The sequence below is a fragment of the Candoia aspera genome, chromosome 10 (assembly GCF_035149785.1).
Source record: "Candoia aspera isolate rCanAsp1 chromosome 10, rCanAsp1.hap2, whole genome shotgun sequence".
Lineage (NCBI taxonomy): Eukaryota > Metazoa > Chordata > Lepidosauria > Squamata > Boidae > Candoia > Candoia aspera.
The window spans coordinates 13612578-13640047 of record NC_086162.1 but is presented as its reverse complement, the minus strand read 5'-3'; the positions used below and the strand labels follow the sequence as shown (position 1 = coordinate 13640047).

Below are 27470 nucleotides of genomic sequence, written 5' to 3'. Positions count from 1 at the left end.
GAATGAAGTCGAATGTCCTTACCAAATCTGGAACCATCTGAGGGAGATGAAAGCAACAAGAAGCCATATTTGCATTGTTCAGAGGCTTCAATGTCCATGTCTCCAAAGGCCAGGCTGAGGTGGCTTCCGGCTGCTCCGTGAATTTGCCACTCACAAGAAGTGGAGTTTGGATATGTGCCTGGAAAGTTCTTGGAGGACAAAGTCCCACTGTAAGATGTGAGCACTGAATGACCACAACCGTCCCCTGGAAGGCAAGGAGAGAAATAGTGCCATGTTTGGTCTGATGGCTGGGGTAGAACATCACACTACACCCAATTGTTCTTTGTGTGTTGTTACTTTAGCACATCGGGGCACAGTGATTCATAAGGGCAACACTTTTGTGGCCAGAGGCAGATCATTTTAAAAATTTATTTGGATTCAGAGTGTGTGGGCAGTGACGTTGTGACATCAGTGGGGTCAATAATCTCTACTTGTCTTGCTTGGGGTCCTGGGGTAAGGGTTAAGAGGTAAAATGGGTGCCTTAAATTTATAGGGGTTAAAGGATCATTTTTTTGCCCCTCTCTATTCTCCAAACTGAGAAAAGTGGCCACCCTTGTGGGGATGAGGAGCTTGGCAAGTTTATGATATAAGGTTTAATGCAGCCCTTTCCCCCTTCACAGCCCAAGAATGTGCAACTTCCAACAGCTTGAGTGGTACAGCAGGCTTTGCACATGCTTTAAAGATCACACTGTAAACGTGGGGCCATTGGGGAGGGTTTTTAAAGCGCTGCTTCTTAAAGCACCCATTTTGTCTCCTAGCACCAAAAATGCCTCAAAAAACCCCTTTTGGCTTTTACTTACTGAGGAAGTACAGAAGAGATATTGGTGGGCTGCCAGTGGCCACATGGCCCACAGGTTTTTCTTTCACTCTTAGCATGTTGTGCTTATCTAGTCACTGTGGCTTGCAAACCATGTCTTATATCTTAGAGTAGTCAGTGAACCCAATTGTGCTTATTCAACAAGCCATGATTAAAACAAAGTGTAATATGAGAAGCCTGTTATGGCTGGATGCAGTAACAAGCTGAGCCAGCATAAAAGTTTATTTGTCCCTGTCATGTTTCAGACATTAGGAACCCACTTTTCAACAGTGTAAGCCTTATCAGAAACCAATTTTCCTAAATTGGACACCCATCACATGAGGGTGAGCTTCAGCTCCCAGCCAGCATATTCAGTGATGCAAATCCTGGGAGTTGAGGTCCAACCCATCTAAAGAGCAGCAAGGTTGTAGAAGGCTATTTTATAGAACTGGAGAAAAGGAATGGGAAATTCCAAGTTTGCAAATGAACTTTCAATTCTCAGTTGTGATCAGTGCCAAAAGGGAAAATAGCAACACTTTTAAAAGAATTACACACAACCCCACTGTTGAATGTCGTTTTTCTGGGTTCATTCAACAGGACGACAGTGCCAGGTTAGCCAGCATAACCTAGTCAGTAGATTTTTCAACAGGATATGGGAAAGACAAAACAGAACAGATGCTGCTAGGATGGAGGAAATTCTCCTCTCTCTTGAGTAGGGTGGAAAACCTCAAATGTTCTTTTTTTTTTTTTAAATGAATACAGTTCCTTTCAGGCCACCACTCTTGTTATTTCTACAGATGAATGTAATCATGGGGTGACTGGTCATTTATTTGCTGCAGTTCCCAGAAGTGATGCAAAATCCTCCTGCGGATCCTCCCAGATTGGATCTACAAGAAGGATGAGAAATGAACATTCTTTCCAGGATGGATTTTCATCAGATAGCTGATATCTATCAGCTTATGTTTTGGTCAATGTTTTTCAAACTTGGCAACTTCAAGAATGTGTGAACTTCAACTCCCAGAATTCCCCAGCTGGCATGGTTTCCTGGTTTCTAGCCTGATGCCTTAAACACCATACCAAACTGGCTCTGATAGTTATAGCCATAGCAGCCTTCAAACAGATGAAGGACTATTGCAGGGAAGAGGGTGTGGATTTATTCTCCCTAGCTTCTGAGGGTAAGACAAGAACCAACAGTTAGAAGTTCCAATAGAAGAGAATATCTGCAGCTCAGTGTTGAACGGTGGAGTCCTTGGTGCTCTCTGAGCTGGGTTGTTTGCTTGCAGATGTTTCATTACCCAACAGGCACTGATGTTGTCACCTAGTTGGGTAATGAAATGTCTGCAAGCAAACAACCAAGCTCAGAGAGCACCAAGGGCTCCATGGTTAGAAGTTTTATAGGGGAAGATCCAAAGTTGAAATAAGAAATTTCCTGATCATGAGAGCTCTTAAGCAATGGGAATGCATGCTTCCTGTAAGTCATGGGTGCTCTTCTGAAGGTTTTGAAATAGAGACTGAACAGCCATTTATCTGGGAAGGAGGATTCCTGCCCTGGGCAAGGGGTTGGCTAGAAGACCTCCAAGGTCACCTCCAACCCTGTGATTCTATATAAACACTTACACTCCTTTCTTCTAATGCATACAGTATGTACCACTCAGGATATCACAGCAGATGGTGGCACTTATTTTACTTGGCTGATGTTGAAAAGCTAAGAAGGTTGGACTTGCTTAGAACTGATAGTAACTGGTGTTGGAAAAGCTACCACAGCTCCAATGTGGTAGCCCTACAATAAACTGAATGATGAACTAACCCAACACTCACCATGGGAAGCTTAAAATAACCACCATTATCTTAGCAAGCTATGCAAGATTCTAAATTTGTAACCGAACTGGCTGAGCATGTTTTGTTTAAACATCCATTCTGTGTTTTTAATCTTTTTACTTTACCTTGGCAGGCCCAAATCCTACCCCCAAAGTCCACCACTTCTCTGAGTTATGGGTTTCATGGATGAACTTCCTTTTCTGTTAGGAAGCTTTCCTAACATTTTGCTGAAATCCTGTAATTTATTACAGTGCCATTAATTGGTCATAAACTGCCTTCTGAGATGACAGAAAAGAAGTCCCAGTTGTCTGTGAATCAATTCTTCAGGTACCCAGAACATGCTATCATATTCTTCTCTGTCTTCTCTAGTCAAGTCTAAACACTTCCAGTTTCTTCATTCTCACACTCTCTTCATCCTTTAATTTCTTCATTCTCTCTTCATCCTTTCACTTCTCTGATATTCCTCATTCCCCTTCTCTAAACTTGTCCAAAACTGAACACAATTGAGGCGAGGCTGTTATTTCTCATTAGTTGGAAACTAGATTTCTGCTTTTTGAAGGGGCAGGGTCATCACCCTGTTGTTTTATAATCAAGTACTATTCTACATTCTTTTTCACAAGGCAGATCTCCCCAATCCTTTATCTGTACAATCAGTTGGTTCCCTTTTTCTAACTGAAGGCCATTGCATTTGTCTCAGTGAAATTATACTCCAATATTTTCAGCCCATTTCTCCAATTCACCAAGATGATTTTGATTTTTTCCCATCGTCTAGAACAGTGTTTCTCAAAGCATGGTCCGAGGACTCCTGCCCCCCTCCAGACCCTCTCAGGGGTCTGCAAAATCAAAATTATTTGCCAGATATTGAAGACATTTGCAAAAATCAAAAGCAATGTCACTCTTCTCATTATTTTTTATTTGTTAAAACAATATATTTTTTTCATGAAAAATATTTATGTTAATATCTAATGGGTTCTAATTTCCATTTTTACACAATTCAATAAATAAATTTTCTACATAGGCGTCAGTTTTCATGTTTGATATGGTAAACATCGATAAATATAACCCATAGAAACAAAAATTCCTTTGGGGTCCTCCATAATTTTTAAAAGTGGGAAGGGGTCCTGAGAGCAAAACATTTAAGAAACACTGTTCTAGAGTATTAGCTGCCCCTCCAGTTTGTATCACCTACAAATTTCATTATGGTCTGTTGGTGGTAGAGCACAGGATATCACCCAGCCAGATCAGTTTAATAAATAATGCCTTAGAACAGTGTGCACATCTAGCACTTTTGCTGGTGTAGTCGAAAACAGCCACAGGGTATCAGATTGGGATAGGCCGAAGGAGACCTTTAATATATATATTAAAACCTGTGTTTGTTACCACAAGCTGATAGCAACTCACACACACACACACATACCGCCCCCTGGAAATTGTTTCCAAAGTTCTTCAACCTGTTATTAACACATCCTGCTGAAACAGGGTTCCGTGGCACTGTAGGGTTCTGCGAGAGGTCACCAGGGGTTCCCTGGGAGACCACCATTTATTAAAAAAATTACTTCAAATTCGGGCAACTTCACATGAAAGAGGTCAGTTTCATTCTTTCTGTTTAGTTTAAGAACACTGTTTGTGCATATATCCAGGCCTACCCATGAAATGAATATCATAATTCTGTAACTTCTGGCCTCTCTTTGAGCCTGCATGTGCAGGGGTTCCCCAAGGCCTGAAAAATATTTCAAGGGTTCCTCCAGGGTGAAAAAATTGGGAAAGGCTGCTCTGGAAAATAAATACTTTCACACCAGGATCCTATTTAGATTTTGTTTCACATGCAAAACGTGCTGCTATGGGACAGTGCCCTTCCACAAAACCACCAGTTAGCTGCATTTCTCCCAGGGTTGAAACCCTTTTTAATGAAAGAAATCTTAGCTGACTGTGGCATTTTATAATTAGTCTGAAGCAAAATGGCAAAGGGTTGTTTGTCACAGCACAGATGGGACAACCTTGACTCCTGGGGAAGAGGAAGTTTTCTTTCTCCAGTTCGGATTTGGAAAAAAAACTTACAATCTACTTTGAATGACTGCTGCCGTGCTAAAAGATTAAGAAGTTTCCTCCAGCCTTAACCACCAAGCTAGCAACTCAGCTCCTTCAGCTGCACTAAGCTAAAAGGTGACAGGTTTGTGTCTTGGCATGTTGCCTGATGCACGGTGGTTTGCAAATAATGGCTTACGGGTTCAGTCTATTGCACAAACCCAGACAGTGGTGATTGACTCAACAAGCGACAGTTAAGCTGCTTCTTAACGCAACGTGCAAGCCAGATCTAAGCCTAGAAAGGATCCTAGTTTTCCTCTGACGTCGGTCCCACTGATTTGGAAGATGCCTTCTCTGAAATCCCCATCTTTCTTAGTTATTCTGCTTCCTTACCTCGGTGCCTTCCAGAGGCGCCGCGCTACAAGTCCCATAGGACCTGTTGCGCAGCGCGTTTGAAAGGCAGGTTGTGCGGAGCGTTGTTCCTTCCAGCTGTCACGCTCCTTCTTTCGCCAGCCGCCCTTCCTCATTCAACTCCGGCTCTCGCTCCCGGGTCCCCACCCCGCCAGTTTCCCAGGCGGCTGCGACTTACCCGCCTGGCTGCTGGCCGTCGAGAAGTCCAGGGGCCACCAGAGCAGCTGGAGCAGCCGGAGCGCGCCGCGGAGCCCCGGGCGCATCGTCGCTCGCGGCACCCCGGCGGCATCCGCCAGCTCGACCGCCTCCGCCCGCCGCGCCGAGCAGAGCAGCGCCCGTCTGCAGCTGGCGGCGGCCCGAGCGCGCACCTCGACCCCCGCGTCGCGCGATTGGCTGAAGGGGCCAAGCCTCCCTCGGTCACTGGCCCCGCCCGAGCAACTTTTCCCAGACTCTGGTCGCTGCCCCGTCGGGGAAGAGCGGGTGACGCCGGGGCTGAGTCTCGCCGGCTGTCCGAATACTGAGGCAATGGGCAGCGATCGGGCGCTTAGCCCTGAGACGAAGAAATGATGTTAGAAAGGAAAGAAAGAGGGTGGGTTGGGGTCCTCGACATCCTCCTCCGACTTCGAGGTGGAAACACAAAGAGGTCGGAATGAAGTATTGTAAGGGCCTTCTACCCCAGCCTTTCTCAACCTTTTGACCCTGGAGGAACCCTTGAAAGATTTTTCAGGCCTCTGGCAACCCCTGCACATTCAGGCTCAAATAGAGGCCAGAAGTTACCAAATTATTATTTTCGTTTAATGGGTAGGCCTGTATATATGCATTAACAGTGTTCTTAAACTAAACATAAAGAATGAAACTTACCTCTTTAATGTGAAGTTGCCCCAATTTGAAGTAATTTTTTTAAATAAATCGTGATCTCCCATATATCATGACCACCATGAAAAAGAAAAGCTTGCTGGCTGTGCTCAGTATACAGTATAAAACAAGGGTTGTTTGAACTGTCATATTAAACCAGAATAGTGGGATTTTAATTTTAATCTGTGATTTGGAAATTGTAATAGTTGGCTTTGCATACAACTAAAGCTTAACTGTGGTTGGTTGGTTTTTGGCTGAGTGCAATGTGGGAATGCAGCCATTGACTTTTCTCTTTCTCATTGTGTTAAGTCATGATTTGCTTTAATCATGTTTGAATAAACTACAGTCAGATGGATTGGCACGTGGTATGCCAAAATCAAGCAAGCCAGGTTATGGTTTAGCAAGTAAAGATCTTCTTCCGTTGAGTATTAAGTTAGTAATGCAGCTCTCTGAGGAATGATGGGTATTGCAGCATAATACGTACATAGGATGCTAGATTGGAGATTGTGGTCAGTGATTTTAAGGCTGTTCTATTCATGTTTATGCAGTACTATGCTGTATTAGAATTCAGCGCAATTTCACTCCCAAGAACATTTGTGTAGAGAAATGATTTAACAGAAACCCACATAACTAAGATTTCTTTAATAAATCGTCCTAATGGGACTTACTTTCAAACAAACATGCAGAGTTTCTTTGTAGTAAGCATGGAGTCTGGTAGCACCTTCAAGACTAACCCACTTTATTAGGCCAAAAACTTTTGTGAGCAGCATTAATTTCATCAGAGGCACAGTTTGTCTTCTCCGTTGAGTATTCAAGGCAGGTGACTTATTTAAGCTGCTCTTGGTTTTATGGTATGTAACAGATTATAGTACTTTTGATTAGCTTTTTTTTAACATTTCATGTTTTTATAGGAAACTTTCGGCCATAAACCAATTTGACTTTCTTAACTAACGTTCACTCCATTTACTTTATTCTCCACTTGCAATTTTAGCCAAATTCTCCAGGTAAAGTTCTGAATGTAGTGCAAGCAGTCAGCCATTATCTTCCGCTGATCATTATAATAAAGCAGCCCTTTAATCATTAGACTAATTAATTCATAGTAATAGAATCAGCCAAAGGAAAGCCATTTATGTGAGACCTTCTATTTAGTTTTGATGAAGAGCAGAGAACCATACAGGTAGTCTTCACTTAACAACCATTTGTTTAGTGATGGTTCAGACTTTTGACGGTGCTGAAAAAAACAACTTATGACCAGTCCTCACACTTATGACCACTGCAGCGTCCCTGCGGTCATGTAATCATGATTCAGACACTTGGCAAGTGGTTCACATTTATTTAATCATATTTTTATCACCGCCCATCTCCTCCACACAGGGGATACTTGCAGCAGCCGGTGATCACATGATCACCATTTTCAACCTTTCCAGCCGGCTTATGGCAAGTAAAATCAATGAGGAACCACGTGGTTTGCTTAATGCCTGCAGTGATTCACTTAACAACCACTGCAAAAAGGTCATAAAATTGGGTTGGATTTGCTTAATGACCGCTTCACTTACCAACCAAAATTCTGGTCCCAATTGTGGTGGTTAAGCAAGGACTACCTGTAGTGATACTGTGCAGTGGTTAATGTTGGATTAGGGGGGAAACCCAGGGTCTAATCCTCCCTCAGCCAAGGAAGCTACCTGGGGACCTTTGAGCCAATCACTTGTTCCCAATCCAACCTACCTCACAGGGCTGCTGTTGTGGGGACCAACGGGGAGGGAACACTACCAAGTCTGCTTTGAGCTCCGGTACAAAAAGGCGGGATATAAATCTAATAAATAAAGTGCTGATTTCTTTGAAGATTTATTTATTCATTCTACTGTACTTCTAATCACTGATACATTTCAGTTGCAAAACCAGACACCAAGACAGAGTGAAAATGAATTTAAAAATACTTTTTAAAAATGAGTTAAGAGATTTAGAGACACATCACTGACCCAAAAACAAACATAACTCAGCTATTAGGGTTCAGAAACCAGGGTTTAAGGCTTAGCATTTTAAATGAAACTAGCCATTGTGGATTATTAAACTATGGTTTAGAGCAGCCTTTCTCAACCTTTTGACGCTGGAGGAAACCTTGAAATACTTTTCAGGCCTTGGGGAACCCCTGCACATTCAGGCTTAAATATAGGCCAGAAGTTACAACATTATTATATTTGTTTCATGGGTAGGCCTGTATATATGCATTAACAGTGTTCTTAAACTGAAAATAAAGACTGAAACTTACCTCTTTAGTGTGAAGTTGCCTGAATTTGAAATAATTTTTGAAATAAATTGTGATCTCCCAGGAACTCTAGGGTTCCATGGAACCCTGGTTGAGGAACCCTGGTTTTGTTGTTCTTGTTGTACAGTTGTTAAGATGTCCGACCCTTCGTGACCCCACGGACCATAGCATGCCAGGCCTTCCTGTCCTCCACTGTCTTCCAGAGTTTACTCAGATTCATGTTCATTGCATCGGTGATGCCATCTAACCATCTCATCCTCTGCCGTCCCCTTCTCCTTTTGCCTTCAGTCTTTCCCAGCATCAGGGTCTTTTCCAGTGAGTCTTCTCTTCGCATCAGGTGGCCAAAGTATTTGACCTTCAGCTTCAGTATCTGTCCTTCCAATGAACAGCCAGGGTTGATTTCCTGTAGGATTGACTGATTTGACCTCCTTGTAGTCCAAGGGACTCTTTAAGATTCTTCCCCAGCACCACAGTTCAAAAGCATAAATTCTTAGGCGAGAGCTATGTAAACCTGTTTTTTAAAGTTTTTCCTTGTTGGGTTTTTTATACTACGGGAGACTAGCAATGTACCAAACAATCCTGAGCCTCTTTTAATTTTTGACAGGATCTCAGGTTGGTAATTAATTTGGGGGATTATGGGGAAAACTATCATTTAAAAGAAAGACAGAAATTACGAGGGATTGCATTCCAGCAGCTCTCCAAGGATGTGCACCCTGCCTCTTTGACCCAATGGGACCGTGGAGATGTCATCTTCATAGCAGGACTGAGATCCGAAACTACCAAGTCATGCCAGAACATTATTGATAGTCCCAGTACTTGCTAGTCTCTTGCTTTTTCCACAACTGGGTTGCTGCATCATTCTAAACTTTGATTTACTTAGTTGCCATTTGCTATCCAGTTGGGTTGTTTAAGCCAAGTGATGGTTTGGATGAAGCCCAAACCAAGGAATCATATGGTTTTCTTCCTCCTATGAACTAGGTCAATACCTCTTAGGTAATTAAAGCTACAGAAAGGTGGGCATAAGAACAAATTACAGAGACTGAGGCATCTTATTACTAGAGAGGCCTGATTCCACCAATCCTTTTGCTTTGTGCCCTAATACTTGGCAGTGCCTATTCCAGTGTTTGTCAATCTCAGCCACTTTAAGATGTGTGGACTTCAACTCCCAGAATTCCCCAGCCAGCAGCCAGCTGGGGAATTCTGGGAGTTGAAGTCCACACATCTTAAAGTGGCTGAGGTTGACAAATCATGGTCTATTCAAATACTTCTTTTTAAGAGAAGGGTTCATTCCACTGCCACGAATCAGAAGGCCACTGGCGCCATCAGCTGGCATGAATTTCGCTTGAAATCCCCACAAGAGGTTCATGTCTCCTTCCAGATTTGGCAGAAGTTTCCATCAGATGCATGAAAGGTTGCTGTGATGGGATTAGGGCTGCTTTATCTGGGCTGTAAATATCCGGATGGCGGTAGCTGGCAGCCAAGAGATAAATTTTCCGTATCTCTAGCCTGCCATCTAGCAGCTCTCTGGATTTCTGGCAGTTTTAGAAGTTATAGGCGTGAAATTTCTCAGTAAGTAAACATTTGCAGCAGGAAAACAGCTTTCTGGATTAGAATTAAAAGGCCCTGCTTTGAACTGGAGAGATTTAACCATCTGTGCATGCAATTAATTAATTAATGGAAGCATGCCTGAGAATGTTGCCTCGCGCTTCCGCCGCCTACTCTGAGCAAATTAACTACATCGAATAGCTGCAAAACATGCAGATGCTATTAATACAGCAGCAGCAAATCTGGCGGTCGGCGGAACCGCTGCGAGGAGCCATTCCCTCCTCAGCCAGCAACCGGCCCGCCCAAAGACTGCCAATGCAATCCTTTCCCTCGCCCCCAACAGCCTCCCATCGTGCACAGCCGCGGGAGCGCAAAAAAACGGCATTGCCTCTTGCGGCCCCTTTAAGAGAGAGGCGGCGGCCGGAAGTCCTGGCAGCCGAGCCGCGGCAGCTCCTGCGCATGCTCCCTCCCTCCTCCCACCCCCCCCAGCCCCGGACTCGGCCGCTCGGAGACGGTAACGGGGGGAGGGAACGCAGGGCGACGCTCTTGCTGCCGCTGCGCTACGGGAGCCGGGACGCAGAGTGCGTGGAGATGAGGGAGGGGGTTGCGCTGGGAGAGCGCACGGCCGCTACCCCGCCGTACGTGCCGCCGACGGGAGAGCGGACGTCGCAGCGCCGCTGCGGGGGGGGGAAGTGGAGGGTGGGGAAAGGAGGAGGAGGAGGAGGCTGCGCCTGGCCTGGAGCGAGGGAAGAGGGGCGGGGCCACGGAGGGCTGAGGGGCTCGCGGGGCAGGCGAGGGGCGGGGCCGCGGGGGAGGCGGGCTTTCCCCTCAGCCGCGCGGGCGCGGTCGACTTCCCCCGGTCGGCGCCGGGCGAGGAAAGCCGTTCCCGGGCGGGCCGCGCGGGGTTCCTCCTCCTCCTCCTCCTCCTCCCGGCGCCGCCTCCACCCCGTCATCCCCCCCAGCGGCCGGGCATGCTGGGGATGATGGCGGTTGGAGTCCTCGGGCCAGGAGAAAGAGAGAGAGAAAGAAAGAAACGAGCGGGCCGCTTTGCTCTCCCCGCCGCGTCTGCCTTGGAACCGCCGGGAGGGGGGGAGTGGAGCGAGCGTCACCAGTTGAACCCGCTTCACCAGTTGAACTTGCTGGCTTTGATCCTCGCGGTTCTCCTGAGGGAAGGAACGGGCGGCAGCCCCAGCAGAGAGAGGCGGCTCGGCCCAAAGCCGCGACTGCCTCTTAGAGGCGGCTGCGATCTGGGGGTTCCTCCTCTGCCCGAGCTAGAAGCCCCCCCCCCTCCTTCAGTGGCAGAAGGGGCCGGGGTTCTTCAGGCTCCTGTCCTGGGACTGTTAAAACTCAGTCCAAACTCTCAAAAGGGAAGCCTGCCACAGGTTTTAAGTAGGACCCATAACAAAAGTTTTTTTTTTAATCTGGACAAAACCAGGATTATTTTACAAGGTCATATATCTTATATGTTAACTGCCCAGAGTTGCTGGGCGGCATATACATTTAATACATTGTTAGTATTATAGCAGGGACCAGGATCAATGAAATCTTGTGGTTTATGATACAGAATATTCATTACACTGACTTAGATGGCTTTGGATAACAGGCTTTGGTGGTTGTCAGGTTTCAGTATAGGATAAGTGACTTCAAACAGCCTCCTGGAATAGCTCGATAATCCTCTCCTTCCTTCCTTCCCTCCCTAAATTAGTGGGAAAAAGTGGCTTGAGAAGAATTGGCATTGATTTTTAAATGACAAATTATTATAAAAAGGCTGCCTTGATTTCTATATCAGATGGCAATGAAAGCAATTGCATTGCATGACCCCCCCCCCTTTTTTATGCCAATGCCATGGCAATGCTAATGTGGCACAGTGATGGGTTTGAGATTGCATTTCTGGAAAACGCTGCTTTTCTGAAAAAAAGGAAGAGCTGAAATGCTTAGATTTCTGCCTTCTGTTACCCATGAGTATTTATTCAGTGTTTTTTTGTTTTGCTTTTTTATGACAAAGTGGCCCCATTATTGGAAAGGTACCATTGTTGATTGGACACCTGTTTCACATGAAGAAAACTGCTAAGACTGATTTATTTATAAAAAAAATAAAGATGCAAATAGTTTTGTTCTTGTTTGCCTCAACTTTTGTTTTCCCATAATAATCAGCAGCTAAGGCATTCTGAGCCTTTCAATATTTATGGCACTACTTGAATTAACCTAAAATAATGGTTGTGATTTGACTAAACATAAACAATACTGAATTCATTCAGATTTACCTAAAAGTAAATTAGGAAAGCTGCAGTATATTCTGCTTTTGTAGAAGTAAATTCCATTAAAATCCACGGGAATTTGTTTGAGGCAGATACATAGCATTGGCCAATAGATTAGATTTGGCTCTTATAAAATAGCTATAGCAGATAACCCTTGATAGTCAAGAGATACTGAGCAGCCTCATTAAATTATCCTGAATTCAGACATGTCTTTTAAAGAACTTGTTTTCGAACACAGTGGTCAAAGATTAATCTCCAAATTGAGTCATTTCAATTTTATGTCTAAGAGACACAATAAAATACATTTTCACATACTGAATGGTAAATTTACAAAATTCATTGTCATAGTATAGCAGAATGACATCTAGCTCAGAGGGGTTTAAAACAGTTTGTTCTAGGGAAGATAGACAGTAAGGTCATTATATCTAACCTTCACGTTCAACACCGCTATTTCTCTGGACAACCTCGGATGCAAAATGAGAGCGGGAAATGGAATTACCTTTGTCTGTTGCTCATGAGTTTTCTAGAGCCAGCAGGAGGGGTTGGTTGGTGGTGGGAAATTGGATTTGTTGGACTGTTCCTCTGATCCAGCAGTAACAGTGGCCTGTGATTTTGTATCTGAAAAGAAGGTCATACACTTTCAGTTGTGAAATGGGTTTGTGCCAAAGTTCTTATTTCCAAAGAATCATGTGTGTGAGTATTCTTAGTAGAAGATCCTGTAACTCTGTCCTTCCCGGGTTCATCTCCTGATTTGGTAGCAACCAATAGCCAGAATTGCATTTGGGGGTCCTTTTGTTAATTTACTCACCAGTTTATAACCAAGGTATTGTGGGCAGTTTGGCCCTGGTGTCGTTCTGCTGGAGAAGGAACATAGAGAAGGAGGCAGCAACTCTCAGTGTCTTGACTTAAAAAGCAGCAAGTGCCTCCCACCCAGATCCACGTTACCCATTATGTAATTTTCAAGCCCTCTATAGATACCACATCAATCATTGCAGTGTGGCTTTCTAGCTTTCTCTGCATTTGGGGGTCCTTTTGTTAATTTACTCACCAGTTTATAACCAAGGTATTGTGGGCAGTTTGGCCCTGGTGTCGTTCTGCTGGAGAAGGAACATAGAGAAGGAGGCAGCAACTCTCAGTGTCTTGACTTAAAAAGCAGCAAGTGCCTCCCACCCAGATCCACGTTACCCATTATGTAATTTTCAAGCCCTCTATAGATACCACATCAATCATTGCAGTGTGGCTTTCTAGCTTTCTCTGCATGTTGACTGTCCCTGCTCAGTGCTTCATCCTATTAATCACTTGATTTAAAAAAAAAAAAACTATGCTGTGAACTCAGAAGAAATCAGGTACAGTCTAAGCTAACTGTACATCAGACTGCAGTCTTCACTTAATGGATTTGGGTTCATTATAAAATAATAGTTCTGCAGAAAATACTTCCTTTTGTTTCCAGATGGTTTGTGCTTCTGCTGTAGCAGGTACAGCCCAGAAAAGGGAAAAAAGGGAATGCCTTGCATCTTTAATTGCTGCCATAAATAACCTCTTAAACCTTGTGAGAAAGCTAACAAGGCCAAGCCACTTTTGAGTTCCCAAGGCGATAGTGGTAGGTAGGTTGGTCAATTATTCTGAGAAAAATCATAGGTTGTGAGGAGAGGTTAGGGCCATTAAGAGAAGCCCCAAAGGTATTGATGTTCTGTTTCTACCACAGATGTGGTTCCTTTTGACCTACTGTTGCAGAATACGATAATTTTGTGTAATTAGAGATCACTGTTCTCCTCAGCTCCCAAATCAAGGTTGCCTTGGTTGTTCATTGTCCGCTGCAGCACACTTGTCACCCGGTCGCACAGACTTCATGTGAACAAATGGCAAATGCTGAAGTAAGCATTCCTGTAGGAGATGTGGTGGTTGTGCCAACGGAAGCAACGGAGGGGGGAAACCCAGAAGATACCAAAACCCAGGTCATATTACAACTACAGCCAGTGCAGCAAGGGTGAGTAGCAGAACAAAATGGTCCCAGTAGCTTTGCCCAGATTGAGGGTTTAGAGGTGGACTGTTCCAAGGAGAGTTGAGAATGCAGGCCTAAAAGAAGATGAAGCTCTGTCATTTAGCAATTGTGCAGAAGATGGAATGTTAACAGGAGTTTGTAGCATTTGGAGATTCTAGATATGCTTAAAGATGTGAAGGAATGTACGTTGTATGGATGCCTTCTTGGTCTTTCATTTTGTGGTCAGGTAGAGGACAGAACCGTAAAGTTAAGGACAATTTGTTCAACCCACGGCTGGTGGCCAAACGGTGTTGCTGTAGCATTCCTAATAAAGAAGAGGCCAGCCCCTTCCCAGACAGTTCATTCCACTTTGGAGCAAGCTGTATCAGAACAAGTTCTCGCTACTGTTTAATAACGATTTCCTTTCTCGTATGTAGACTTGAGTCCTTTCATTTACAGCAACAGAGAGCCAGTTCGGTCTAGTGGTTAAGGTTCTGGGCTAGAAACCAGGAGTCTGTGAGTTCTAGTCCTGCCTTAGGCATGAAAGTGGGCTGGGTGACCTTGGGCCAGTCACTCTCTCTCAGCCCAACTCAGTGCCATGTAGACTAGCCTCCTCGTGGTGCACCCCAGGCAACGTGACTTGTCATGGCTAAATAGTCTACACGTTTGGCTGCTGGACCTCACAAGGATTTCCCAGCAAGAAAAAGCAGCATGAACACTGAACTGCTATGCCATAGGATTAAAAAAAAAAAGAAAATCTACAGCAACAGAATTTGAATAGGATGATAGTAACTCTCCTTGGAAATAAAATTACAGTATCTCTTATGAAATGGGCAAAAAATTACTGCTGTGAATATTAATTTTTTAATATAAATGTTTATACTGTCCAGAATAAAATATTATCAGGGCAACTTGCATAATAATAATATTAATAAATCAAATATATCGACCTAATATTGATAGGTCTAAAACAGCAGGTTATTGCCGTATAAACTGACTGCAGTACAATAATCAAAGCTAAACAAATTGAAGATTTTGGCTTGCTATTATTTATGCTATTCCATAAATCAGTGTCACCGCTTCTGATGCCAGGGGCACACAGATTGATGTGGGAGAGACGTTCTTTCACGCAACCAGTTTTCAAGCAATTGTATCATTTGTGTACTTATTACCACTTTTACAGCAGGCTTTATCAAGAGGGCTCCGAGACTAGTGCAGCCGTGATGGCTGTAGAAACGCATACCATACACAAACTTGAAGATGGCATTGGTGAGTTTCTCGTGATAGCAGCGCATCAATTCCTTGTTAGCTCAATTGCATGCAGTCTAGTGGGGGTGCTCAAAAGCCTGCAGTCAGTGTGCTGACTGAAGGACCAGGAAGGCGTTATAAACTCACACTCACTGAATGACTTTAATGCAGCCACTGTCTCTTAATCCAGTGTACAACCCTGGGTTAACATTGTGAGGACCAAATCGGAAAAGGGAGTACTACTGTGTGCATTGCCTTTCCTCCAAAGCAAAACGTTGCTCAGCAGAGGTGGAAGTGGGCTGATCCTGAAGCATAACGATTTCTGCTTTCCTCCCAACCTGTATTTTCATGGATACTGACTTTTTTCCCATTCCAAATAATGAAGGAAAATACCAACATTTCCACATATTTGCATAAGGTGGAATAAAGCCTTCAGCACCGTGAAAAGCTAGAGTCCTTGGCAAAAGTATTCCTGTACTAAGAGGCCTTGGGAGTTTTCTTTCACAGTCTGTCCCCGTGAAGCTGTTGTCTAAGTGCTCGGATTTCTGAAGCTCAGCTGCAGACACAAGGCAGTTCTTGAAGTAGTCTAAAGCAAAGTGACCGCTGCTCAAATTTCATTTCCTGTCTTCATCTCTGCAGAATCACTGGACGTTTTCAAATTATATCTGACGTTCAAGAGTGTGAGGATGTGGGGGTAGTGTCCCAAAGCACTCCATTTTCCAAAACATTAATTCAAACACGATTTTCTAGGAAGAAACTAGCACCTTGTACTGATATTATAGGTTAATTTTGGTTTGGTGCACAGTGTGAGTCTAGCCACTGTGCTTTGTGTACCATGATTTATGGCTGGGTTGTGATTTGTATGTCATGATTTATGGCTGAGTTCAACAAATCAGACCATGTATTAGCACAATAAGCATGAACCCAGTCCATGAGAAACCCTGGCATGTTACTGGCAACAAGGACAACAATGAATCATGTTGTCTTCCTTCTATACTCATAACCTGGTTATTATGAAACTGTACTCTGATGCTTGCCCAAATACATGTATGTTATTTACGCAGTCAGAATAGGTTGTAAAGATGAAGCAAACTATATCGTTTTATCAATGTCTTTAAGAAAGAAGTGATGGCTTAGCATGTGATTTTCGTGCAAGAGTATCCCAAGTTCAGATTTGGTATCTCCAGGTTAAAAGATACAGGATGAGAAAATGCTTGGGGTTTTTAGGGTCCTTTTCAGTCTTTGGGTTAGATGGATCAGCGTTGAGATCTCTGCATGGCTCCCAGATGTTTCCCTGTTTTCCATCTGCAGATGCCAGTGCCATTGAAACCAATGAGGAAATTGAGATTGCCTATCCCATTACCTGTGGAGATAGCAAGGCCATCTTGCTCTGGAAGAAATTTGTTTGCCCAGGAATCAATGTCAAATGTGTTAAGGTAAATAGCATGGTGAAAGTGACTTTGCCAGCTTGCTTCTCTTTGCTCTTTGTTGTTGGGTTTACGACAGGAGCATTCTCTTCCTTTGAAAAATATTCCCCTTGCTCATAGAACTCTTAGCAATAAACTGATTTGTTTAGGAGGCAGAGTTGAAGGTAATGCCTTTATTTCATTCTTGTAAGAAGGAGACCTCTCCATGAGGACTTGGACACCACTGTAGGAAGACAGTTGAGTTTTACACCTGCTATAGCAGTAGTGGTGGTTGTTTTTTATGAGAGTCCCATCTACAACACATAATTGGATGGCCAAATTTTTCCCACTCATCCACCTCCATTTTTATTCCCAAACAGTTCTACATACTGCTCAGTGTCAGCCTGGAATCACAAAGCCTAGGTTGTAAGATATTCCAGCAGTTCTGGGAAAAATGAGTAGGAAAGGTTGGAGTTCTCCTTTGGTCATCACTGCCTGTTGGTTTGGAAATCAAACTTGCAAAAGCTATGTAAAAAAAAAAGGGATACTAGCTTTGGTGGAAGTAACAGTGGAAGGAACTAAGCTTACAGGTGCTAAATCATGGCCTATCTCATTATGGCTTGTTGAACACGCCATAACTGGGGTTAGGGTTCACACATAAAGTAAGTGAAAATAAGGTCTTCTTGGAGTCAAGGCTCACTCCTGCTGACTTCATGGGCCTGACTATGTACTTTTCTTGACAACATCATGAATGTGGTTTGCCACTGCCACCTTCTGTGTTTTTTTGTGACTTCCTAGTCTAATCTACACACCTGAAATTTCCTGGTGGTCTGCTATCCAAGGACTAACCAGGCCCGATCCTGTTTTTTTTTGAGGTTGAACACAACACTTTTATCTTTGCCTAGTGTGTGAACCCAGCAGCTGTCTGATTAACCATAGGATATTCTTCACTGCTGTCAGTGGTGGGACTGAAATAAAGTTGGTAGATGACAGAGCAGCAGCTACCTACTGTTTCTGGTATCTGTTGATTCACTAAGATACTACAGGGATGTGATCAGTGGAAAGCTGGATACTCAGTCAGCAAGTCTAATTGTCTTGTCTCTTTTATGTTGACTGATAGGATCAATTTCATGTTTGTGAGATAAGAAGTCCCTCCCAGTCACTGAGATATACAGTACCAGCTGCATCTTCCTGTAGGCCAGCCCAGTGGATTACCAGGAAGGTGAAAGCATGAGGTTCTCTGAGCAGTGGGGTGGTGACATCTTCAGGAGGTGACTGTGGGAAAGAGCAAATGCTCAAGGGTCTGAATTTTCCAAAAGTCCCTTTTTTGTATCACTGTTAGGGTACAGAACAGTTGGGAATCTTCCTGTGCATCAGGTCAACTCTGAGAGAAATAAATAGGATTAAAAATAAGGGCCTCTGCGTCTGAAATTGTTGGAAACTATTAAAAAATGAGTGCCCTGTCTGGGTGCTGAGAATGAATTGACAAGGTCCTGGTGTGTCTTGATCACGTGTCCATGAATAATGGGAGCTGCCTTGAAGACTGGACAGTTGGATTATATCCTTACCATAAGAAACTAAATGGTTCCTTCTTCTGTTTGATAGTTCAATGACCAGCTTATCAGCCCCAAGCACTTTGTTCACCTGGCTGGCAAGTCCACCCTGAAGGACTGGAAGCGAGCCATCCGCCTAGGAGGAATCATGCTGAGGTAACAGTCTTCTGCTGCTGCAGCCATCATGTACCAAACTCTGGTGCAGACATCTGGGCGGGAAACACTCCCCCTCCTCAAAACTGTGGTGCCTTTCATTTCCTGCCAAATAAAAGTGGTACTGAAAGTTTGGCCCTACATATTTTGAAATATGGATCTTTCATGGGAGGAAATGTCCCAGTGATTTCATGAGCAGTTTTATATAGAATGTTAGGAGGGGGCTTCTGAGATAAAACTTTGATCTATACAGGTGGCCCCTATTATTCATGGTTCCATTACCTGCCGTTTCAAGTGTCCATGCTTGGTCATACAAATTAGACATCATTATTGATGGTAAAGGTTTGGTGCGTGGTTCTTTTTGGGATGACTTGGAGAGTTTTTCTGGGCATGTCAGCATGCACAAAATGGTGGAGGTGTTTTGCCCAGGCATAAAGTATGCTTCTTCAAGCTCTCATTATCTGTGGTTTTATTATCCAGTCTGTGGGCTGGAACAGCCCACAGTGAATAATGAGGGCCACTTTGGAGGGCCCAGTAAATTGTAGTTGTTATACCTTACCATACCGCTGAATGAATTTTGCAGGAAAGAAAGGAATTTCTCATGACGCAGAACCATGCACCTCATACTAAACCTTGCATTTAATTATATGACTGCAGTTATGCATAAGGTAAATGGGACTGAGCAGCGTCTGATGTATCATACCAAAAATACTTAATCTTTTTACATTTTTTTTTAGACAATTCTTTGAACTGATTTTCATCCCCTGAGATGACTGTTCTGTTTTCCATTCATTGTGCAGAAAGATGATGGACTCTGGGCAAATTGACTTCTATCAGCATGACAAAGTGTGTACCAACACCTGCCGAAGCACCAAGTTTGACCTCCTGTTTAGCAGTGCCAGGGCCCCAGTACCAGGGCAACAAAGCCTGGTACAGACGCCCACATCTGCTGATGGTAGGAAACGGAAAAAATTAATTCCTGTTGATTGGTATAGTCCTTGGTCATTAATCCTAATCCTTATTCTGACATCCATCCATCCATCCTCTCTCTCTGACTCCACAAAGGCAACCATCTTTCATAAAATCAATGAAGAAAATGCATAAAAAGAAATCACATTATATAAAATCATTAATTTACCCTGGTGTCTGCAATACAGTGGTATTCTAGATATTAAAAAGCTTTGCAGAAAAGTTGTGCCTTAATCACATTCCTAAAGATCATCAGGGTGGGTGCCATTTGGATTCTGGGGAGAGGCTATCCCACAGGGAGGGAGTGGTGACTGAAAGCATTGTCTCTTGGCACCCCCATCCCATATCTCACATATGGGGGTACATCACTATCCCAGCTCAGGAGGAGTGATCTGAAGGAGGACTACTACTACTTCCTTATGCTTGAGGTTTCATTTACTTTGCAAGGAAGAGTTAACTTCTTTTTCCAGAGAAAAAGCAATGAAGTGGGAGTAGGGCAAATCCTTCTCCTAATTTGTATGTTTTTTGAAAGCTGTGTTGATTAGCTTGTTAGAAAAATCCTTCCACCGCTGCTGGATCTCAGCTTGTTACACTACATATTCAGTTCATGCTGTCCTGACTGAACCTACTGAGTGTAGGTATCTCTTTGTACACCTTGCACTAACTCCGTCTAGAGTAAGCCTAACATTTTCTTTTAATCTTTAAAAGCTATGTGTGATGGAATGCCAGGAGAATGTGGAGATGTTACAAAAATATATATCCTGGGAAAGGAGAAAGGATGAGAAAGACTCTCAAAACCCTGCCTTGGTTAGGTTAGGTATAAGTTGAAATAGAGAGGGGCTTTGACAGGTTTTCAAGATTCTGTTACAATACCTTAACTGCATTTAAGTACTTTCCAAGATTTCTAGGGATTTCTGTTTCTTGACTTTGTCTACCTTGATGGACTGGCATCATGCCTGAATTGTGTGGAATATTTATCATGTGGTTTAACTTTGTGCACACTGGACTACATCTGAAGGGCTTTGAGACAGAAGTGCATCATACCTAATGTGGATGTTCCTGCTCCACATTTTGTTTATTCTTGTGAGAAAGGGTATTTTTTAAATACATTCAGCTAGTTCATTGTAACATAACAAATTTAATGTGTAAGGCTAAGCCACGTGACAACTATTTCACACAATTCAGGCATGGCTTTTGAACATTAAAAGGAAAAATGCAATTTGTATAAAGGAGTGTCTTTCAACCTTGGCAACTTTAAAATGTGTGGATTTCAACTCTCAGAATTCTGGGAGTTGAAATCCACACATCTTAAAATTGCCAGGGTTGAAAGACACTGCTATAAAGAATACAAGCTGGTAGTTACACTCAAACATTTCGTTGTTCATTGCAGCATCTACAGAGTTTACATAACATTTCAAAAGCAGCGGCTCTGTTGTGCCATCCTCAAAGATAAGTTGATCCGCCCAAAGCAGCCTTCACTAACCTGCCCAATCTAGCACCCTCCAGATATGCTGGAATTGCAACTCTGAAACTGTCCAGCCAGCATAGAGACCATGCTGGCTGAGAATTTGAGGAATTGTCACATATCCTGAGAGCGCCAGGTGGGCAAGGCCAGTCAGAATGACTGAGTTCACACACAACACTAGGCCTAATGTGCTTTGTTTGGTTTGAGCTGTATTTTGTATAATCTGAGCCATTGTGATTTGGAAACCATGGTGTATGGCTTAACATAGGGTGTGACCCCAACCAATTATTCATCAACAAGTCTTGGACTTGCAGATAAATAGTTGGCTTAGCAGGACTTAGCCTGATGTATCATTTAGGGGTGTGGGTGGGTGAGGAGCTCCTGTGGCGGCAAAGTATCAAACTGGTCTTCTCTTGTACAGGAAGCATCACACAAATCGCAGTGTCTGAGGAAAGTGTAGAAGAAGGGATTGAATGGAATTCTGCTATGACAGCAGCAGTCACTATGGCAACTGATGAGGGAATCAAGAAAGACCCAGAGGAGATTTCAGGTTGGTCCTTCCTGTTTCCCTGTACACCATACAAACTTTTTCCTTCTTTCCTCCACTCACTTTGGAAAGGGAAGGAAGTGGGGTAAGAGAAGCAAGCTTTTGTCAGTGATGGCTGGGATCACTGGGAGTTGCAGCCTCAATCTTTCTTTAGGGTCCCAGTTTGGAGAAAGCTGGTCATAAACTTGAGCCATCAGGAGCAGCCATTCCAATTACTGTGTAGGCACCTTCCTTGAACGATACTGGGATAGTTTGCACCTAAAGACAAATGGCTTCTAGTGTTTCACTTGACATGCTCTGAAAGCTATGTTCAGCCTGTTCCGACTGCTTGTGAACATACATGTGCTCCAAGCATCATTTCCAAGTGGCCAGTGAACAGTCTACATGTGTCTTCTCTGGAGTAGGCATCTTTTAGTTCAGTGATACTTACTTTCAGGTAAGTGTGTACAGGTTGGATTGACAAGTTAGCAATCCATTCCCTAAGATGCTTGATACTGTACAGTAGTGTGCTGGTCCTAGCAGTAGAAACTTTGCCGCACAGTTGCCAAACAGTTTTTCCTTTACAAATGTCTATCTTTCTGTGGCAGAGGACATGCTGATGTTCTGGAAAGGAATTGCTGATGTGGGTTTGATGGAAGAAGTGGTCTGTAATATTCAGAAGGAGATAGAGGAGGTGCTAAGAGGTGTGCAGCAAAGGCTTGCGCAGTCCCCTTTCCAGATTACCGGTGGGTAAGAGGTCAGCAGTCTCCATGTTGATATGAAATGATAACTGCTAGGGCAGACTTCCTGCCTTATTTATGATTTGTGAATAATATTTTTCTATAGTGCTCATTTTATCATTTTATTAACTGCCCTCCAACGATAGTTTTCTTATGAGGAGTAGCAGCTATTTAAAAATGCAGTACAATCCTAAAAAAGCAGAGCAGTGAACGTTACAGGAAAATGCCAAAACCAACTAAAATCCAACAAAGCTGTAAAGCATCATTTTCCAGCACGTTCCCATTGTCTAGATGTGTTGTATCATAGCTCCTGTAGTTTCCAGGCAGCTTGGGGAAATGTAGTCCATTGCTTCAGGGATGAACAAGCTAGAAGTCTATTGGAAAAAGAAGCTTCTGTAAAGCATGCTAGTATGGCCAGATGATGCTGCTGCTGCTAATAACAACAAATAATAATAGAAATAATGAGGGGGAAGAGGAAGGGGGTTTACCTGATGCTGAAAGTACATCAGTAATGATGCCAGGAGATTTCTATCCCTGAGGCTAAAATTACTTACTTCGGGGCGTTGTCTGTGTGTGTCTGTGTGTCTGTATGTGTATATCTTTTCTTCTACAAAATTTCTCACTGCAATTTGCATAATATATTTGGCACATGTTGATTCTAAAACTTCTGCTGTAGTCTCACCTGCACTCTTATTTGCCGACTGAATTGGGCAGAGGGCATCAACAGTTCCTGCCCTGGAATTCTTGAGTAAGAAGGCTGTTAAAGATTCAGGGAGATAGTATTATTATAAGTATTTTTCTCACCTTTCTTATTGTTAATAATTCTCTTCTTTGTGTCAGTTTCCACGGCTGTTAGGGGTGCATCTTGCATAATCAAGACCACATGCAGATGCTACCAAAGTGTTAAGTAATCCTGCATGGGCGAACAAGAAGAGCTCAGGGACTTTCTGCCTGGGAATTGGATCCTATTTAGAATATTAGTCAATATCTCTGAATATTTTCCTGTAGATGCTGCTGTTCTAAATAATGTCGCTCATACTTTTGGTCTGATGGATACAGTGAAGAGAGTGCTGGATAACAGGAAGAGTCAAACAGATCAGGGAGAGGAGCAATTTCTTAACACTCTTGCAGGTAATTTTGAAACTGGAACATTAATTGTGCAAGAAACGTGCCTCTGTTGCTTTGCTGTGTGCAATACATTCATCTTCCCTCAAATTTGCCCTTTTGGTGAGGAGGCTAAACTCAGAGTCCCTCCAGATGTTGTTAACACAGACATTGCACTCCCACCGCTGATGCTTAGTTGGTCCTAAATTAAGCACTTTTGTACGACATTTCCTCCTCCACCTCCTCTTCAGTTTGGGGATTTGTGTTTTCCTTACGTTATTAAACTCAGCAAGTTCTTTATGATTATCAAAAGTATTAATACACTTTTATCATTTTTGCTGTCTCTGTATAGCATTTATCACAATGCAATGTTTTTGGTAGTTTCAGTACATGTTGCAGGTTTGAAAGCTTGTACGTGATGCTGTTTTAATTTTAAATCTGCTCTTGTCTGCAGCTCTGGGGTGTGGTTAAGCAGTATTTGGGGAGGGAAAGTGGTTTCCCTTCTCCATCCCAGTCTTTTTTGTTCTGTAAATGATTGGAGTTATCCACACAAGACAGCCAGTTCCATCCATCGTTCTGTTCTTTTGACCGCGGCAGAAAGGACTGAAAATTGTACCTCGAAATTGTTTTCCTACCTCCCTGAAAATACGTGTTCCTTTCACTTGTCTTGCGTGCTGCTTGTATGACAATTGCCAAAGCATTTCCCTGACTAGACTATGCCATAAATACTTCTTGCAGTGCTCGATCGCCAACTGGAAGAGCAGAAGAAGCTTGCCAGGAACCCATCCATTCAGAATGTGGTCCTGATGCCAGTCAGCACTCCAAAGCCTCCCAAAAGGCCCCGGTTGAAACGTCCGGCTTCAGCCACAGTTCTAAGCCCCTCGGCTCCCATCCAGCAACCTCAATTCACCGTCATCTCGCCCATCACCATTGCACCCATGGGACAGCAGTTTTCTGTTAGCAACATTCCAATGGCCACGATCAGCCAGGGCTCTAGCCCAGTGACTGTCCACACGTTGCCCTCAGGCTCCCAGCTTTTCCGCTACGCCACTGTGGTTTCTTCCTCCAAAACCAGCTCTTCTGATACAGTGACACTTCACCCATCCTCAAGCTTGGCTCTGCTGAGCTCGGCGGCGATGCAGGACAGCGGGGCTCTTGCTAACGTGGCCACTGTGGTGAATCCTGTGGAACTGGTGGCCATGGAGTCTGGCTTGACTTCTAGCATCCAGGCTGTTGAGGGCACTTCAGAGGATGGACAGACTATCATAGAAATAGACCCGGCACCTGATCCAGAAGCTGAGACTGAGGAATCAGGGGGGAAAGCTGTGATTTTGGGGACAGAACTGAGGACTGAAGAGAAGGTGGTGGCTGAGGTTGATGAACATCAGCATCAGGTCCATAATGTAGAGATTGTAGTCTTGGAGGACTAGTCAGCAAGCCATCCTGTCATGCTAATTGATTGTTCACCTCTCTACCTTTTCATTTGTTTGACCCCCTTTTCCTTTTTACAGCCTTTCAGGTAAGTTTGCATGAATGCTGACGATAATTTTTAAGCAGTCGCTTTCTCTGGGGGGAAAGAGCAGGCTGTGCTTTCCAGGATGATGATTGTTTGTGGGAAAAAGGAGAGCCACAATTTCACCAGCCTAGTGAAAGGGAAACAAGCCTGTTATTGTTCTGTGTGGAGGGATGGCAGACCCAGATTTGAAATGATGCTTCTTGGACTGTTTGTCTCAGAAACAAAGTGAGCCGACTACTGGAAATTGAACTACTGGATGAGAATGGCCTTAAGACAAGAGCTACCTTATGATCTTTAGCTATGACTCGCCCTAGGAAGGAGAGTCTGTGTCACTTACTGACTTTCCTAGCATTTTGCTTTTTTGGAAGTGGCGGAAAAACAAAGCACCCTGACTTGATTGATCGAGTCACCAGCTCCACATCATCACCCTTCTTTGGAACGGCCTGTGCTTTTTTAAAAATTTATTTTCCGTAAGCCCTTTGCCCATTTGTGGCTTCAAAAATTGGGTTCTTGGCTCTTTCTTTTTGTATCTTCTCCAGTGGTTTTTCTTTTCCTTTGGTTGTTACAAGATTTCTAGGAATTGTTTGCGCTTTATGCATGTGCAGACCCATACAGGGAGAAACCAGGAATCAAACAGACACAGCATCCAATAACTACCTGGCCTTCGAGTACAGAATTGATAACCTGAATGTTCAAGAATGGGTTGTCTGGTTACACGTTGGGAGAATTGGGCTCAGTAGACAAGGCACACCTGCTATTTACTTGGCACTCTGGGAATCCGTACCATACTGGCTTTTGTGTGTGTGTGTGTGTGTGTGAGCGCCTGCGTTTGATGTTTATAATTTTTTGAAAAAGAAGATTACAGGAGTCTAGATGGCACATCACTTCAGCAATGTGACTGTCTGTTCTCCCTTTCCGTTGGGCTGGATATATATATATATATATATATATATATAGAGAGAGAGAGAGAGAGAGAGAGAGAGAGAGAGAATCTTCTTTAAGGGAAGAGAAAGGAGTGGAAGAAGGGTTCTCTTCCTCATCTTCCTCCTGGCCATAACATAGTGATTATGGTCTCGTCCTCCGTATTTTAAGAAATAAACTTAAAATTCAGAGTTGGAAGGCTTGAAGAGTAAACCAATTGAATTATTTTAAAGCTGCAGTTAAAAAAACACCACACGCTACAGGAGTTGGGTAGTGCCATTGGTTTTGTTTGGATTTTTTTGCATTAAAAGTTAAGCAAAACAAAAGACAAACAGGACTGCTCATTATGCTGACACGGTCTCCTTTCTCCTTTATCATCATGGAAGGGCTTCGGTAATCTGATAGAATACAAATGGCCAGAGGTTACCAACAGAGATCAGGATCGAAGGGTAAATGTGATTAGAACAAGTGGGAGTGGGTGCTGATGGGAAAGGCCTGAAACCACAGGCACTCCCTGCTTCTCAGGAAGTGTTCTTGCAGAAGGAAGCTCTGCCTGGCTGGATCCATCAGCAGTTATAGAGGCAATGTCACCTCTATAGAGGCTGCCAGAAAGAAAATCAGCAGGGCTGAAGCTGGCACTCTGGGCCCCTGCCCCGAAGGAGGACTGTAGACTGGCTGCATAACTATACATATGATGAGGATTCTTTTCTTCGTGTCATTGAAACCAATCAAAAGCCAGCTGGAATACAATTAGAATCACTTTTTTTAAAAAAAAAGAATGTAAATGATAAAGAGAACCAGCAAAGTCAGACTACTCTTGGCTGTCAAAGCAAAACCATTTTCCCCAGTTGCTTTGGAAAGCTGAGACTAAACATAGGCAAGAAGACCAAGGAGGAACTCCCACCAAATGTGGAAATGGAGTTTCTTGACAAGGGGGCAGGTGCTGGCTTGTCCACGCCAGTGTTTCTCAACCTTGGCAAATTTAAGACATGCTGGCTGGGGAATTCTGGGAATTGAAGTCCACATGTCTTAAAGTTGCCAGGGTTGAGAAACACTGGCCTACACCCATCTATGTTCCCTTTCTCATGTGAAGTGGATGGTGTCCCTTTCACACCAAAGGTTAAAAAAAGCAGTATAGTGTATTGCAGCTTCAGCCTTCACCATCAAAAGCAAAAGAAAGAAGAAAAATAACCCCTTTTTAAAAAAAAATAGTGCTGATAGGCTTAGTGGGAGAAGGGTTCACTTTCCAAGATCCACCAACGTCAGCCAACTTTGGCAGATAGAGAAAGCTAAGCAGGCAAGCCAGTTTCTTCCTGGTGTATACAAGGATGTAGGGTTGCTGGGAAAATCCAGGGCTGTGAAGTCCGCAAAACAGGTAGGCGAAAACCACCACCACTTTGAGCCTGCCAAGAAAACATGACAGTCAAACTCAGCTCCAAGGCCAACCGTACCTTCCCCCCCTTTTCCCCCACTTGGTCCTTCAGATAGGTGGGATTTGGGGACGCTAGTTGGGAGTTAGGGTCGCTGATAGCCATCGCACCTAGAGCACAGCAGAAATGGGGCTTTACCAAGGCTTTGATGTCTTGGCTTATTTATTTATTTTTATTTATCAGATTTGTCATCGCCCATCTCCTCCGAAGGAGGGACTCTGGGCGGTTTACAGCATAAAACAATAACGATACAATAAAATTCCAATATAAAATATAGACTAAAACCATTTATAACTCCTCCCTGGAAGCAGCTGCATCCCACCCAAGACCCTTGACCCACAGCAACTCTTCCTGCGGACGTCTGCTCTATTGCAGCAAGCCCAATCCGTGTCTCCGCGGTCAGTCCTCCTGATTCTCCGTCCAGACCCCACCCCCGGCAGCCGTC

The 27470-nt window shown here is 43.7% G+C and overlaps 2 protein-coding genes and 1 long non-coding RNA gene across 8 annotated transcripts in view; 2 read left to right on the top strand and 1 right to left on the bottom strand.

The window, feature by feature from the left end:
* Window positions 1-5438, bottom strand: part of LOC134503215 (discoidin, CUB and LCCL domain-containing protein 1-like) — a 36848-nt gene extending 31410 nt beyond the window's left edge. The window contains exons 1-2 of the mRNA XM_063311909.1: window positions 5268-5438; window positions 23-244 (exon numbers count right to left, since the gene is read on the bottom strand). Of these exons, the coding sequence (XP_063167979.1) occupies window positions 23-244; window positions 5268-5352 (307 nt within the window). The 5' untranslated portion in view covers window positions 5353-5438. The remainder of the gene's footprint in view (window positions 1-22; window positions 245-5267) is intronic.
* Window positions 1-27470, top strand: part of LOC134503320 (uncharacterized) — a 136696-nt gene that overhangs the window by 72703 nt on the left and 36523 nt on the right. The gene's annotated exons all lie outside the window — the stretch shown is intronic.
* Window positions 10239-25860, top strand: GMEB1 (glucocorticoid modulatory element binding protein 1). 6 transcript variants are annotated; one of them, XM_063311653.1, is made up of 11 exons: window positions 10244-10393; window positions 13464-13610; window positions 13834-14000; window positions 15178-15263; window positions 16554-16678; window positions 18254-18357; window positions 19155-19309; window positions 21210-21338; window positions 21923-22060; window positions 23063-23185; window positions 23897-25859. In XM_063311653.1, exons 3-11 carry the CDS (start codon window positions 13873-13875, stop codon window positions 24586-24588), a joined length of 1680 nt encoding a protein of 559 aa, XP_063167723.1. In that variant the 5' UTR covers window positions 10244-10393; window positions 13464-13610; window positions 13834-13872; the 3' UTR covers window positions 24589-25859. The 6 variants fall into 6 exon arrangements, with proteins under 6 accessions (XP_063167726.1, XP_063167723.1, XP_063167727.1 ...); XM_063311655.1 differs by having other exon boundaries at window positions 10248-10336; XM_063311656.1 differs by lacking the exon at window positions 13464-13610 and having other exon boundaries at window positions 10239-10269.